The sequence below is a fragment of the Eucyclogobius newberryi genome, unplaced genomic scaffold (assembly GCF_026437365.1).
Source record: "Eucyclogobius newberryi isolate DKJ021-1_F unplaced genomic scaffold, fEucNew1.0.hap1 SCAF_9, whole genome shotgun sequence".
NCBI lineage: Eukaryota > Metazoa > Chordata > Actinopteri > Gobiiformes > Gobiidae > Eucyclogobius > Eucyclogobius newberryi.
Window position 1 is genome coordinate 10,403,324 of NW_027316532.1, and position 14,159 is coordinate 10,417,482.

The 14,159-nt window shown below is 44.6% G+C and overlaps 1 protein-coding gene across 1 annotated transcript in view; it reads right to left on the reverse strand.

Annotated features, from left to right (window-relative positions):
• Nucleotides 1-14,159, reverse strand: part of sned1 (sushi, nidogen and EGF-like domains 1) — a 54,049-nt gene that overhangs the window by 5,028 nt on the left and 34,862 nt on the right. The window contains exons 15-27 of the mRNA XM_072438780.1: nucleotides 13,793-13,966; nucleotides 12,810-12,923; nucleotides 12,624-12,737; nucleotides 12,429-12,542; nucleotides 11,450-11,566; nucleotides 10,721-11,008; nucleotides 6,368-6,554; nucleotides 5,950-6,062; nucleotides 5,466-5,744; nucleotides 4,190-4,331; nucleotides 4,022-4,104; nucleotides 2,097-2,195; nucleotides 836-964 (exon numbers count right to left, since the gene is read on the reverse strand). Coding sequence (XP_072294881.1) covers nucleotides 836-964; nucleotides 2,097-2,195; nucleotides 4,022-4,104; nucleotides 4,190-4,331; nucleotides 5,466-5,744; nucleotides 5,950-6,062; nucleotides 6,368-6,554; nucleotides 10,721-11,008; nucleotides 11,450-11,566; nucleotides 12,429-12,542; nucleotides 12,624-12,737; nucleotides 12,810-12,923; nucleotides 13,793-13,966 — 1,953 coding nt within the window. The remainder of the gene's footprint in view (nucleotides 1-835; nucleotides 965-2,096; nucleotides 2,196-4,021; nucleotides 4,105-4,189; nucleotides 4,332-5,465; nucleotides 5,745-5,949; nucleotides 6,063-6,367; nucleotides 6,555-10,720; nucleotides 11,009-11,449; nucleotides 11,567-12,428; nucleotides 12,543-12,623; nucleotides 12,738-12,809; nucleotides 12,924-13,792; nucleotides 13,967-14,159) is intronic.

The following is a 14,159-nucleotide window of genomic DNA, read 5'->3' on the forward strand; positions in this document are numbered from 1 at the left end:
TGGACCGGCCACCTGCTGGCCTTTAAAAGTACATTTTACAATGATTATGTACGTTTTATCTGTTTGTATTCTGATTTCAACGCATAAGTTCCTGTTCTTGTTTTGTAAAGCATTTTGAATTACTTTGTGCAGGAAATGTGCTCTACAAATAAAATAGGGCTGGTCACAATAAGGAAGAAGGAACTGTTGCAATCACAGACTAATTGAAAAACTATATATAAACTATATCTTCTATATCCATTTCATTTTGACTCCTTGTCACTTACACTTTTGACCTTTTTAAAACTTGTTTTTTACTTTGAGAATGTTCCCAGGAGCAGTTACAGTGTGTGAAGTCAGAGGTGATGTGTTTATTGCATTATCTAAGAGTCTTTGCTAAACTAAGTGTAATTCTGGTCACACCAACATGTTCTGGAATAATACAATTTGATTGCGTCACTAACTTCTTGCAAATGGCATTGCATGAATCTACTGCCAATGACAAACTGAAGACCCTTTAACTTCATTTAACACGCTTTAATTTCAAACCTGGTGAGTCAGCTGACATAGTGTATGTTTGATTTGACATATTTACTTTATACTATTTAAGTGCATTCATTATTTGTTTGGAAGAAGATGGATGGATGGATCATTTGCTATTTATGAAGCGCTTTCTGAGTGTTTGACGATGAAAGGTGTAAGTTACTGGAGCTGGTTTGTATATGAAACATGTCCTGGAAACACACATTACACCATTATAATAGCTAGATATTTGCTGGATCCTTCATAAATGTAAATCTACTGAAGCTGAACCAGCCCTGGTCCTGTCCGTGTAAATAGTCCCGTCTGCACTTACAGAGCTCGCACTGCCGGCCCTTGAAGCCAGTGGCGCAGTCGCAGATGAAGGCGTCGCCCGCGCTCACACATGTGCCCCCGTTCAGACAGGACAGGCGACGGCAGTCCTGGGACAGCTCTGGAACAACAGCTGCAATCAACATCCACAGGACAGAGGCTCCGGTTACAGAGATACACATTGTGTTCGGGCTTGTCACATGCAACAGTTATTGTGTCTTCAAGATTAACATACGACACACGACTGTTTAAAAGTATTGCTCATGATCGACTTGCATCACAACACAATAAAATATATAATGGAAATGGGGCCATCTGGTTCAAAATCAGTGACTTCATAATATCGACCATTTAAAATGCTCCGTGATCAGAATGGATGCAAAATGAGTGAATCATTTCAATTATTAATTAACATCTGATCTAAATTCTAATGGTTTTAAGTAACAATTGGGAGTGTAAAATGTTTATTTTATATTTGTATTAAAAAAATAAGATTCAAATTATATTTGAGCCTTACAATAGGTATATTTTGTGATAAAGTATCTCATATTTCTGCAGATAGAATAGATATTTGTAAAACATAATAATCTGTATTATGTAGTTTTCAATTGCCAAAACCATCTTGATTTTTCATATTCTCTGATATTCTGCATTTAATCCCAGTTTCTTCATTGAAATCACATCTCCATTCTGGAGATTAGAAAGTTTCTCGTCACAAGCTTTTAACGAGTCTATTCTACAATTTGAACAGGCATTATGTTCACACAGTTTCAATTTCAGTAACAATAAAAGAGCGGAGAGAAGGCGTGGCTTATGACGTCCAAAACATTGACATTAAGCAACTACATTAAACTGTGTCATTTTTGTTTTTAATCTGTGATGATCTTATAATAGTTCTTTTTTGTCCACTATCAAAATGAAATACTTATTAGACCAGGGGTGGGCAATTATTTTCCTCCGAGGGCCATATTCGAATCCAGGCAAGTAGCGGAGGGCCGGCCCGCGATCAATGGTGTGAGAAAATATATATCCAAAAAATTAAATATCAAATAAAATATCACTTTTCTGTCAAATATAGGCTATTGAATCCCGTGGGCCGCAGTTTGCCCACCCCTGTATTAGACCATGAAACTATTTAGACATCCAAACTATATAGTATTAGACAACATAACCATGAACAGTACACTATTGGCTTACAGTGTGTAGAGTTTGTGTGGTGGGTGTGTCCTGTGCCAGATGTGAGAATTAGACCTGGAGACACCTACCCGGCCCCGCCCGCACACTCTCCTCCTGGATCTGCAGCGCGAGGCTGATTTTGTTCGTCGTCTCCTCCATCTTCTCTAATCGAATCGGAGGCTCGGGTTCTGCAAGGCAAAACGTACATTAAACACAGTCAAAGGTCAAAAATCAAACACAAACGAGGAAAGACTCATGTCCTTTGTGCAGTATTATAACAGCTGTTTAGTGAAATACATGGCCAAAGCCTCCAAGGACACTTAGTTATGCAGCATTATAACGGAAATGAAAGAAATGTGCAGGAATACACAGTAAAACACCAAGTGGAAAATACAATGCATGTGTTTGTTGAATTTTATGGTTCATATTACGTGTTGGCAGACTCTGGTTCACAACATATTTGGTCTAAAATATTCCGTCTGCAACATGACATGAAAAAGAATCATGTTTAGACCAAATCCAAACAGTTGTGATAGGAAAACACTTTGAGGCCGAGCAAATGTTTAAATATTAATACACAACGACTTTACTAAATATTTGATGTAAAACCTTTGTATATTTAATCTTTGCTTTTGACTTACAGCTTACAAATCAGATCATAATGTATCATACAGAGAGCAGCAGATTAAATAATGCATAAATTAACTAAGAAGTCTGGCCGAAACTTTATTTACTGAAGAAATGCCAAGAAATGATTCATGATTCTGTTTTCATAAATGTTTGTGTGTTTTTGATCTTATTACAGTAAATCAACTGCATCTAAACAACAAGTCTGTGGGTGGTCCACACATTAGATCTAAAACATGTCAACAACAACGATGGTTTATTGACAGAACACTATTTCACTGTTTGATTTCGTTAAAAGATTAGAAATAACAATGGACAAAATAAGTACGAATCATTATCTCATCCAGTTTAGCAAAGGTAAAGAGAGAATCACGGTGGGCTGCACAAACATAAGTATAGCACTGTTATTAAATCAAATGAGACAAGAATATATGTTTTATTTGATTGTAAAACACACTTAATGTTGAATTGTCAAATAAACTGTGGTTGAAAGGAATATAATCTATCAATAAGCATCCATTTGTCATATTTTAGCTTTAACTCATCAAATAATAAAAACAATAAATAAATCTCTTAGTTATATTTGAAACAATCGTGTAACTAGTCGACTATTTGTAAAATACTTGATACATGCGTTCGCGGTGACGTCATACAGTCGGGACTTCCCCATGGCGGCCATTTTAAAAGGGGCACGCGATATATGAAAACCAACACGACTGCATCCTTTTCTACGGCATAATGAGCTACGAATACTTTGATTCTTTAGACGATAACGGCAAACTAAGAACAATGACCTTACAGAACAATGACCTTACAGAACAATGACCTTACAGAACAATGTCCTAACAGAACAATGACCTTACAGAACAATGACCTAACAGAACAATGACCTTACAGAACAATGACCTTACAGAACAATGACCTTACAGAACAATGACCTAACAGAACAATGACCTTACAGAACAATGACCTTACAGAACAATGACCTAACAGAACAATGACCTTACAGAACAATGTCCTAACAGAACAATGACCTTACAGAACAATGACCGAACAGAACAATGACCTTACAGAACAATGACCTTACAGAACAATGACCTAACAGAACAATGACCTTACAGAAAGCAGGTTTTTGGCATATTGGCCTCATATTTCCTGGATTTCGTATGTAGTAGACGTGTTGTTGTGCCCCTTTCAAAATGGCGGACTGGGTTGCCACTGCACAAGTTCCCGGATGTGTGAACGCATGTATAGTGGCCGCTCACTGTAGTACAATGACTGGCAGGTTAAATAGAGGAAACACAAGTGTGCGTACAGACCATTTTAACCACGTAACAACTATAATTATGTCCCCTGTAGATGAATTACTTTTCAGTCAGGAACTTACTTGTTCGATGTCGAACTGCTTTTCTGGGCATATGAGTTAATCTAGTTGTTATCTTCCCCCTTCTGTCGATGAGCTCTGTGTATCTGTGGAATCAAACACAGATTCCATCAGCTCCGCCGCAGATAAACATCACATATTCTGTAGTATAGTGCTGCATACTGGACGTACCGGGGCAGTTCTTGCGAGTTTTCGGTCTCTTTATTCAGTTCCAGGTCCTGAGCGTGTGAAAGAGGAGCTGCTTGGACACTGTGGGCCCCCGTAGCTCGTAGCCTTTCTTCTCTTCTTCTGCCTGATCTGCTTTGCATAGGTACTGTCCAAAAATAAAGAACGAACAGGGATAGTACATTAGTTGGAGGGCTGCAACAATAAATCAACTCATTGTGGCTGTCTGACTGTAAAAGATCATTGTCATCGTATTTTGATCATCACAATCTGGACGAGACATAACAAAGACAGTGGAATTATTAAATCAAAATATCTGATTTTATTCATCCAAACACTTCATACAAACACATTCTTTACCTAGAAGCCGTCACTCACCATTTATCAACCTTTATTTGGTTATGAATGTATTTTGTACTCACTGTGCAACCGTCTAACTAATCGACTAATCGGAAAAAAAAAATCACTGAGCAGTCGACTTCTAAAATAATGGTTCATTCATTTTGGCTGACAAAATCCTACTTTTGCTGGTTTAATCCTTGTTTTGATTTGACCCACACAAACTGTAGGTGTCGTTCCTTATTATGTGACCTTGGGCAAGACACTCCCCCCACAAGAGCCTCCTGCTGGTGCCCAGAGTCAGGACTAAACATGGACCGGCCTCCTGCTGGTGCCCAGAGTCAGGACTAAACATGGACCGACCTCCTGCTGGTGCCAGAGTCAGGACTAAACATGGACCGGCCTCCTGCTGGTTCCAGAGTCAGGACTAAACATAGACCGGCCTCCTGCTGGTGCCAGAGTCAGGACTAAACATGGACCGGCCTCCTGCTGGTGCCAGAGTCAGGACTAAACATGGACCGGCCTTCTGCTGGTGCCAGAGTCAGGACTAAACATGGACCGGCCTCCTGCTGGTGCCAGAGTCAGGACTAAACATGGACCGGCCTCCTGCTGGTGCCAGAGTCAGGACTAAACATGGACCGGCCTCCTGCTGGTGCCAGAGTCAGGACTAAACATGGACCGGCCTTCTGCTGGTGCCAGAGTCAGGACTAAACATGGACCGGCCTCCTGCTGGTGCCAGAGTCAGGACTAAACATGGACCGGCCCCCGGCTGGTGCCAGAGTCAGGACTAAACATGGACCGGCCTCCTGCTGGTGCCAGAGTCAGGACTAAACATGGACCTGCCTCCTGCTGGTGCCAGAGTCAGGACTAAACATGGGGAATCTGCGTTTCAGTTTTATTCAACAAAAATTTGGGGGTTTGAGCAGAACACACTGAGACTCACATGTGGTGAACGACAGGTGCAGGGGCGCACTGTGCACCTGCTCCTGCCCTGTGCTCTTGACCGAGGTGAGGGACACGTAGTACTGCTGTCCCGGAGTCAGCTCTCTCAACGTGTAGGACTGGAGTTTGCCGTTGGGCAGAAAGCGGCTCCTCGTGTTCAGGCCCCGCGTCACGTTCACCACGAAACCGTCGGCGGGCATCCTGGAGGGGCGTGTCCAAGTGATGAGGGCCGAGGTAGAGCTCACGTGGGAGAGAGACAGGTTCAGAGGCGGGAGGGGTCCTGGGGAGACACACATGACAGGGACTATAGTGTTTACATCATTAGAAAACCTTTAATGCATCAGTTCTTGATTATCTTGTTTAAAAGAATACTGATAATACTGGTAAGTGAAGCGTTCCTTGATCAACACAGTCCAATACAACAGTTTCATAGCATATAACACATTTATAATTATAACATTCAAATAATACATATGTGATCTTACTTGTCCAGAAGCTGAGTGGTCCGGCGGAGTGACTGGTGGAGGGGAACTCATCAGGCCTGACCCCGCTCTGAGTCAGAACGTCCACTGTGTACTTGTGTCCAGGAAGTAATGAGCTGGAAACACAAACAGATTTGAGTCAACACTAAAAGTGATGTGGTGGAAGACCAGTGCCCTCCAGTGGTGAGCGCGTGTACTGCATTTACATTAAAGCACACTCACTACAATTAGCAAGTAATTATGAAAATAATGAAAAATCTAAAACCGAAAGTGCAATAAAATAAAATTATAGCACAGAAATACAGAGGAAATGAAAACATATAGGCCAGATGGTGAAAGTGAATTTACAAATTGCTGTAATGAGAAATAGTTTGGAATATATTGGTTTATGTGTTTCTTCCCTGGTTGATGGTTTTGTCACCTGAAGCTGTGCTCTGAGGCGCTGGCGTTCAGAGCCGCAGACACAGCCTCAGTCTGGTTTCCTGAAGGAGACACAGAGACCAGGACCTGGCTCACGGCGGCGTTTCGAGCCGTCTGCACCTGCCACTGCAGCCACACGGCAGAGGACGAGACGCTGGCCACGGTCAGCTGCTCCACACGCTGCGGCCCTGGACAGAGAGGGGACAGGGGTGAGGAGACAGGTGCAGGGCTGAGGAGACAGGTACAGGGGTGAGGAGACAGGTACAGGGGTGAGGAGACAGGTACACAGGTGAGGAGACAGGTACACGGGTGAGGAGACAGGCACATGGGTGAGGAGACAGGTACAGGGGTGAGGAGACAGGGGTGAGGAGACAGGTACACGGGTGAGGAGACAGGTACAGGGGTGAGGAGACAGGTACAGGGGTGAGGAGACAGGTACAGGGGGGAGGAGACAGGTACAGGGGTAAGGAGGCAGGTACAGGGGGGAGGAGACAGGTACACGGGTGAGGAGACAAGTACACGGGTGAGGAGACAGGTACAGGGGTGAGGAGACAGGTACAGGGGTGAGGAGACAGGTACAGGGGGGAGGAGACAGGTACACGGGTGAGGAGACAGGTACAGGGATGAGGAGACAGGTACAGGGATGAGGAGACAGGTACAGAGGTGAGGAGACAGGGGTGAGGAGACAGGTACAAGGGTGAGGAGACAGGTGCACGGGTGAGGAGACAGGTACACGGGTGAGGAGACAGGGGTGAGGAGACAGGTACACGGGTGAGGAGACAGGTACAGGGGTGAGGAGACAGGTACAGGGGTGAGGAGACAGGTACAGGGGTGAGGAGACAGGTACAGGGGGGAGGAGACAGGTACACGGGTGAGGAGACAGGTACAGGGATGAGGAGACAGGTACAGGGATGAGGAGACAGGTACAGGGGTGAGGAGACAGGGGTGAGGAGACAGGTACAAGGGTGAGGAGACAGGTGCACGGGTGAGGAGACAGGTACACGGGTGAGGAGACAGGGGTGAGGAGACAGGTACACGGGTGAGGAGACAGGTACAGGGGTGAGGAGACAGGTACAGGGGTGAGGAGACAGGTACAGGGGTGAGGAGACAGGGGTGAGGAGACAGGTACACGGGTGAGGAGACAGGTACAGGGGTGAGGAGACAGGTACAGGGGTGAGGAGACAGGTGCACGGGTGAGGAGACAGGTACACGGGTGAGGAGACAGGTGCACGGGTGAGGAGACAGGTACAAGGGTGAGGAGACAGGTACACGGGTGAGGAGACAGGTACATGGGTGAGAAGACTGGTACAGGGGTAAGGAGACAGGGGTGAGGAGACAGGTACACGGGTGAGGAGACAGGTGCACGGGTGAGGAGACAGGTACAGGGGTGAGGAGACAGGTACAGGGGTGAGGAGACAGGTACAGGGGTGAGGAGACAGGTACAGGGGGGAGGAGACAGGTACAGGGGTGAGGAGGCAGGTACAGGGGGGAGGAGACAGGTACACGGGTGAGGAGACAAGTACACGGGTGAGGAGACAGGTACAGGGGTGAGGAGACAGGTACAGGGGTGAGGAGACAGGTACAGGGGTGAGGAGACAGGTACAGGGGGGAGGAGACAGGTACACGGGTGAGGAGACAGGTACAGGGATGAGGAGACAGGTACAAGGGTGAGGAGACAGGTACAGGGATGAGGAGACAGGTACAGGGGTGAGGAGACAGGGGTGAGGAGACAGGTACAAGGGTGAGGAGACAGGTGCACGGGTGAGGAGACAGGTACACGGGTGAGGAGACAGGGGTGAGGAGACAGGTACACGGGTGAGGAGACAGGTACAGGGGTGAGGAGACAGGTACAGGGGTGAGGAGACAGGGGTGAGGAGACAGGTACACGGGTGAGGAGACAGGTACAGGGGTGAGGAGACAGGTACAGGGATGAGGAGACAGGTACAGGGGTGAGGAGTCAGGTACAGGGGGGAGGAGACAAGTACACGGGTGAGGAGACAAGTACAGGGGTGAGGAGACAGGTACAGGGGTGAGGAGACAGGGGTGAGGAGACAGGTACACGGGTGAGGAGTCAGGTACAGGGGTGAGGAAACAGGTACACAGGTAAGGAGACAGGGGTGAGGAGACAGGTACACGGGTAAGGAGACAGGTACACGGGTGAGGAGACAGGTACAGGGGTGAGGAGACAGGTACACGGGTGAGGAGACAGGTACAGGGGTGAGGAGACAGGTACACGGGTGAGGAGACAGGTACAGGGGTGAGGAGACAGGTACAGGGGTGAGGAGACAGGTACAGGGGTGAGGAGACAGGGGTGAGGAGACAGGTACACGGGTGAGGAGACAGGTGCACGGGTGAGGAGACAGGTACAAGGGTGAGGAGACAGGTGCACGGGTGAGGAGACAGGTACACGGGTGAGGAGACAGGTACAGGGGTGAGGAGACAGGTACACGGGTGAGGAGTCAGGTACAGGGGTGAGGAGACAGGTACACAGGTAAGGAGACAGGGGTGAGGAGACAGGTACACGGGTAAGGAGACAGGTACACGGGTGAGGAGACAGGTACAGGGGTGAGGAGACAGGTACACGGGTGAGGAGACAGGTACACGGGTGAGGAGACAGGTACACGGGTAAGGAGACAGGGGTGAGGAGACAGGTACACGGGTAAGGAGACAGGGGTGAGGAGACAGGTTAAATATTGTGCTGTTTTTTCCCAGAGTAACTCAAGGATTAATAATTATCTCCCACGGAAGATAATTATTTTATGTATTTATTATTTATTTAATATGGACATTGGACGAACCAGATGCAATGTTTTAAGTGTTACAGCAAAATATGCTAATTTTCATCACCTGTCCATAAGAGGCTTTTAGAATTAAAACAATACAAAACGTACAAACTATTTACAGTACATTTCATTTTATACATCACCATGTGCACAGTTCTGTCCTGATTTCAAACACATAATAAAGTAGTTATTAGTTATGCACTTTTAAATTAAAGTTACTCAACGTTTTTACCTGGTTAATCTGTATATTCATGTGTATATATTTCTCATCTCATTCTATACATGCGTTCGTGGTGACGTCATACAGCCGGGACTTCCCCATAGCGGCCATTTTAAAAGGGGCACGCGATATATTAAAAACCAACACGACTGCATCCTTTTCTACAGCATAATGAGCTACGAATACTTTGATTCTTTAGACGATAACGGCAAACTAAGTTACACGACAAAGCTCTCATTTCTTGGTCAGTCAACAGAACAATGACCTTACAGAATAATGACCTTACAGAACAATGACCTAACAGAACAATGACCTAACAGAACAATGACCTTACAGAACAATGACCTTACAGAACAATGACCTAACAGAACAATGACCTTACAGAACAATGACCTTACAGAACAATGACCTAACAGAACAATGACCTTACAGAACAATGACCTAACAGAACAATGACCTTACAGAACAATGACCTAACAGAACAATGACCTTACAGAACAATGACCTTGCAGAACAATGACCTTGCAGAACAATGACCTTACAGAACAATGACCTTACAGAACAATGACCTTACAGAACAATGACCTTGCAGAACAATGACCTAACAGAACAATGACCTTACAGAACAATGACCTTACAGAACAATGACCTAACAGAACAATGACCTTACAGAACAATGACCTTACAGAACAATGACCTTACAGAACAATGACCTAACAGAACAATGACCTAACAGAACAATGACCTTACAGAACAATGACCTTACAGAACAATGACCTTACAGAACAATGACCTAACAGAACAATGACCTTACAGAACAATGACCTAACAGAACAATGACCTTACAGAACAATGACCTAACAGAACAATGACCTTACAGAACAATGACCTTGCAGAACAATGACCTTGCAGAACAATGACCTTACAGAACAATGACCTTACAGAACAATGACCTTGCAGAACAATGACCTAACAGAACAATGACCTTACAGAACAATGACCTTACAGAACAATGACCTAACAGAACAATGACCTTACAGAACAATGACCTTACAGAACAATGACCTTGCAGAACAATGACCTTACAGAACAATGACCTTACAGAACGCAGGTTTTCGAATTCCTGGATTTCGTATGTAGTAGACGTGTTGTTGTGCCCCTTTCAAAATGGCGGACTCGGTTGCCACTGCACGTTCCCGGTGCTCATGTCAGTCTGCAGTTTTAAATTAAAGTTACTCAATGTTCCTACCTGGTTCATCTGTATATAAATGTGAATATCTTTCTGATCTCATTCCATCATCTCATATCTGACTCATGTTTTAGCACAGCTCAAAGAAGTTACAGTACTCACGGGTCCGGATGAGCGCGGTGGCGGGCCGGCTGTAGTCGCTGTGGTTGAGGTTGTGTTTGAGGGAGATGGTGGAGATGTTGTAGAGGAGCCCGGGCAGCAGACCTCTCATGACGTGCGTGTGCTGACCACGGTCCAGCAGGTCTGTTTTCCGACTGCCCCGTCCCAGAGGAGCGTACTTCACTGCAAAGCCACTGATCAGGCTCTGCAGGGGCTCGGGCCGGTCCCAGCGCAGCTCCACCTCACTTTCCTCCACACGGAGAACGTGGAGGCCAGACGGGGGCAGAAGGTCTGGGAACACACAGGGGACTACTTTAATCCTGGTTTATTCATGTGCAATACCGTGATATTCATGTGGAATTACTGTCATACTCACAAGCAATTAAGGCCATATTCATGTGCATAAAACTGATGTAAATAAGAATGTTTACTTTACCATTAGTATTAGTATTATTAATAATACGTTTTTTTTTTTAAGAGTTTTTTGTTTTGTTTATAAGAGTTCTTCTATTAAGAGTGTTTTTTTTTAAACTGCCTATAAGTTTTCTGTTCTTTCCTCTGTATCTACTGCGTTGTAACACCGAAATGTCCCCATGTGTGGACAATAAAGGATTATCTTATCTTTTTGTAGCAAATAAAATGGTAAAAAACACACATAAATAGTTATGTCGCCTGAAGAGGAAACACAGCAGCTGAGATGGACATGGAGCCCAGTGGTGCACAGTCACTCACCTTTCTCACAGTCCTTCCCGGTGTGTCCCACGTTGCACACACAGTTGTAGTTGCCTCTCTTGTCACTGGTGCAAAGGCCACGGGTTCCACACGGGTTGAGCACACACGGGTCCTCCACTAGCGGGAGACAAACACACACAGTTCATGTCTGTCACCTCCACTAGAGGGAGACAAACACACACAGTTCATGTCTGTCACCTCCACTAGAGGGAGACAAACACACACAGTTCATGTCTGTCACTATCACACATTCAGGAGATTCAAGAGCCAAATCTTGAACTGTTCATTGTGGCAACGAATCAAACAACTAGAATCATCTTTTGACAGTGGCTATTAAAATATAGTAAACACAAAAGCTACAAACTATACACTGTGAAATATCTGTTAATTTACACCTTTGTATGCTTCCAAATGAAACTTATCATGGTTTTGTCAGTGTCTCATTTTAAATTAAACAGTTATAATCCTAAGGGGACATATTATGCAGAATCCCTCATCATTAAGTTGATTTGTGCTTCATGCATGTTCTTTCTCATATTGTCCTACGTTTGAGGCTTGAGTGTTCAGAACATTTCCCAACTATCTCTCCGACTGCTCTGTACTTATTGCAATTATTCAAACAATCCTGCCTCTGGATCAGAAAGAAGAAAAACACAAAATCTGCTGAAGAAGTTAGGGCCTCTAAATCAACACTGCGGTTTACAATGAACAAAATGTAAAATAAGGCATGTTATTTTACATTTTGTGAGAGATTAAACCAATTATGTTATAGTTTAATACTAAATACCTGAAAAAAATCATAATCTGTTTCATACAACAGCACTTTAAGTAAGTAAGACTTGCTTGAGTGCATATATGATTTAAATATATATTGAAATCAGATGAACAAAAGTGCAGTTGAAGTGAGTGTGTCCAGCCTTTGTTAGTTGACTAGAGTTAAAAGCCCAGGTCCAGACACACACAAGCGTGCAGGACTTACACATTTGGCACTGGTCTCCAAAGAAGCCGTCCTTGCACAGGCACAGAAAGTTCCTCCTGTAGCTGCGACACACTCCTCCGTTCAAACAGGGGCTGGAGTCACACACATCCTGCTCTGCACAAACACACACAGGACAAGTCTGTTATCTTTACATCTACATACAACTGTTTCAGATATCAGACGTAAACACTTTACCTTTTTCGCAGTGTGCTCCCTTAAATCCTAGAGGACAGTGACAGAAATAGGAGCTGGACACATTCTCACAAGTGCCTTCGTTCTTACAAGTGTCCGGCGAGCATCGAACCACAGCTGCAGTGACAATAACTCATCAATGTCTTTCTTTGGGACATAATAACTGTCATATCTACACTTTTATTGTACCGGTTTGACAGTGGTGTCCGCTGAAGCCTTGGCCACACTCGCAGAAGAAGGACCCGACCTGGTCGTGACATGTTCCTCCATTTAAACAGGGCTGTGAGCGGCACTCATTGATCTCTGTGAGGAAACAAACACATGAACAGAACTCAGGGCAAAAGAGGACGGTGGATTCAAAAGAGAAACACAAGCTCTAAAGGGACCATCATTTACATCTTTGCTCATGTGAAAGAAGTTTTGATTATTGTTCATTTTAGGGACGTTGTACAAATGAATTAGCGGTAATTGCACAACAGAAAAGATGGTTTGTACCAGAAATAGCTGCTGCTGCTTCCCATCTGCAGTCCACAGCCAGGTGCACAGAACAATAAAACATACACATTACATTACCTCTACATTACCTCTACATCTCTAAACATCTGGCAGTTATTTCCCGAGCTGTTTTGAGTCTGGTGCAGTCGAATGCTTCTCCTAATAAAGTTCCATGACAGAGAATCAACTGGGATCGTCTCAGGCAGTTGTTTTCCCATGATTATCATAAACGTCTCTGATTGGATGAAAATAGTGTCCCTGGCAGCAGTTTCTATATGTGTGTTCTTATCCAACAGAATTCTTTGTGAAATGCAGAGTTTGTGCCTGACAGTCTCATTGTTCTTGCATTTAGCTCCCTTTGCAATAGAGAGCATGATGTACCTTTATACTGAAGGTGTTCTTTAGTCCTAAATTTAACCTATTTTAATCCTGAGGTGGACTTGGTTTGATCCTGTTCTTGTCAATGTTTAGTTCTGGTAAACTCCAGGTTTAGATTTGGATTTAGGCCTGGTTTGATCCAAGTTTAGTTTTGGGTTTAATCCTGGTTTAATCCTGGTTTAATCTCAGTTTTGTTGTGGGGAAAGTGTGAACACCAAAACAGAGCGGAGAGGAACTACCAGTGCTGCTATGATTATATTATTGACCCGTGTAAAGTCATTGGATGTGATGAGACTGACCTTCGCAGACGGGGGGCTGACTCCAGGCCCCCTGAAGCCCGCAGATGCTCTGAGTGGCCCGGGGCACAGGCAGGAAGCCCGGGTGGCAGATGTAGACAGCCATGGAGCCCGGGATGGTCTTGGAGAAGTGGACATCAGCATGTTCCACGTGTGGAGGGTCACTACAGCCCACATCTGAAACACAACCAGACTCTCCATCAGTGTGCAGAGATCCCAGGTCTGTTCATTGTAAAATAAAATAGTAACAAGAGTACAACTTATATAGGACTTGCATGCATTTAATACATTTAAACACTATGTTGATACAAAGCAAAAAGGCTCTATAATATTACCATGTGCTCTTATACTAGTTCAGTTATAGATCAGT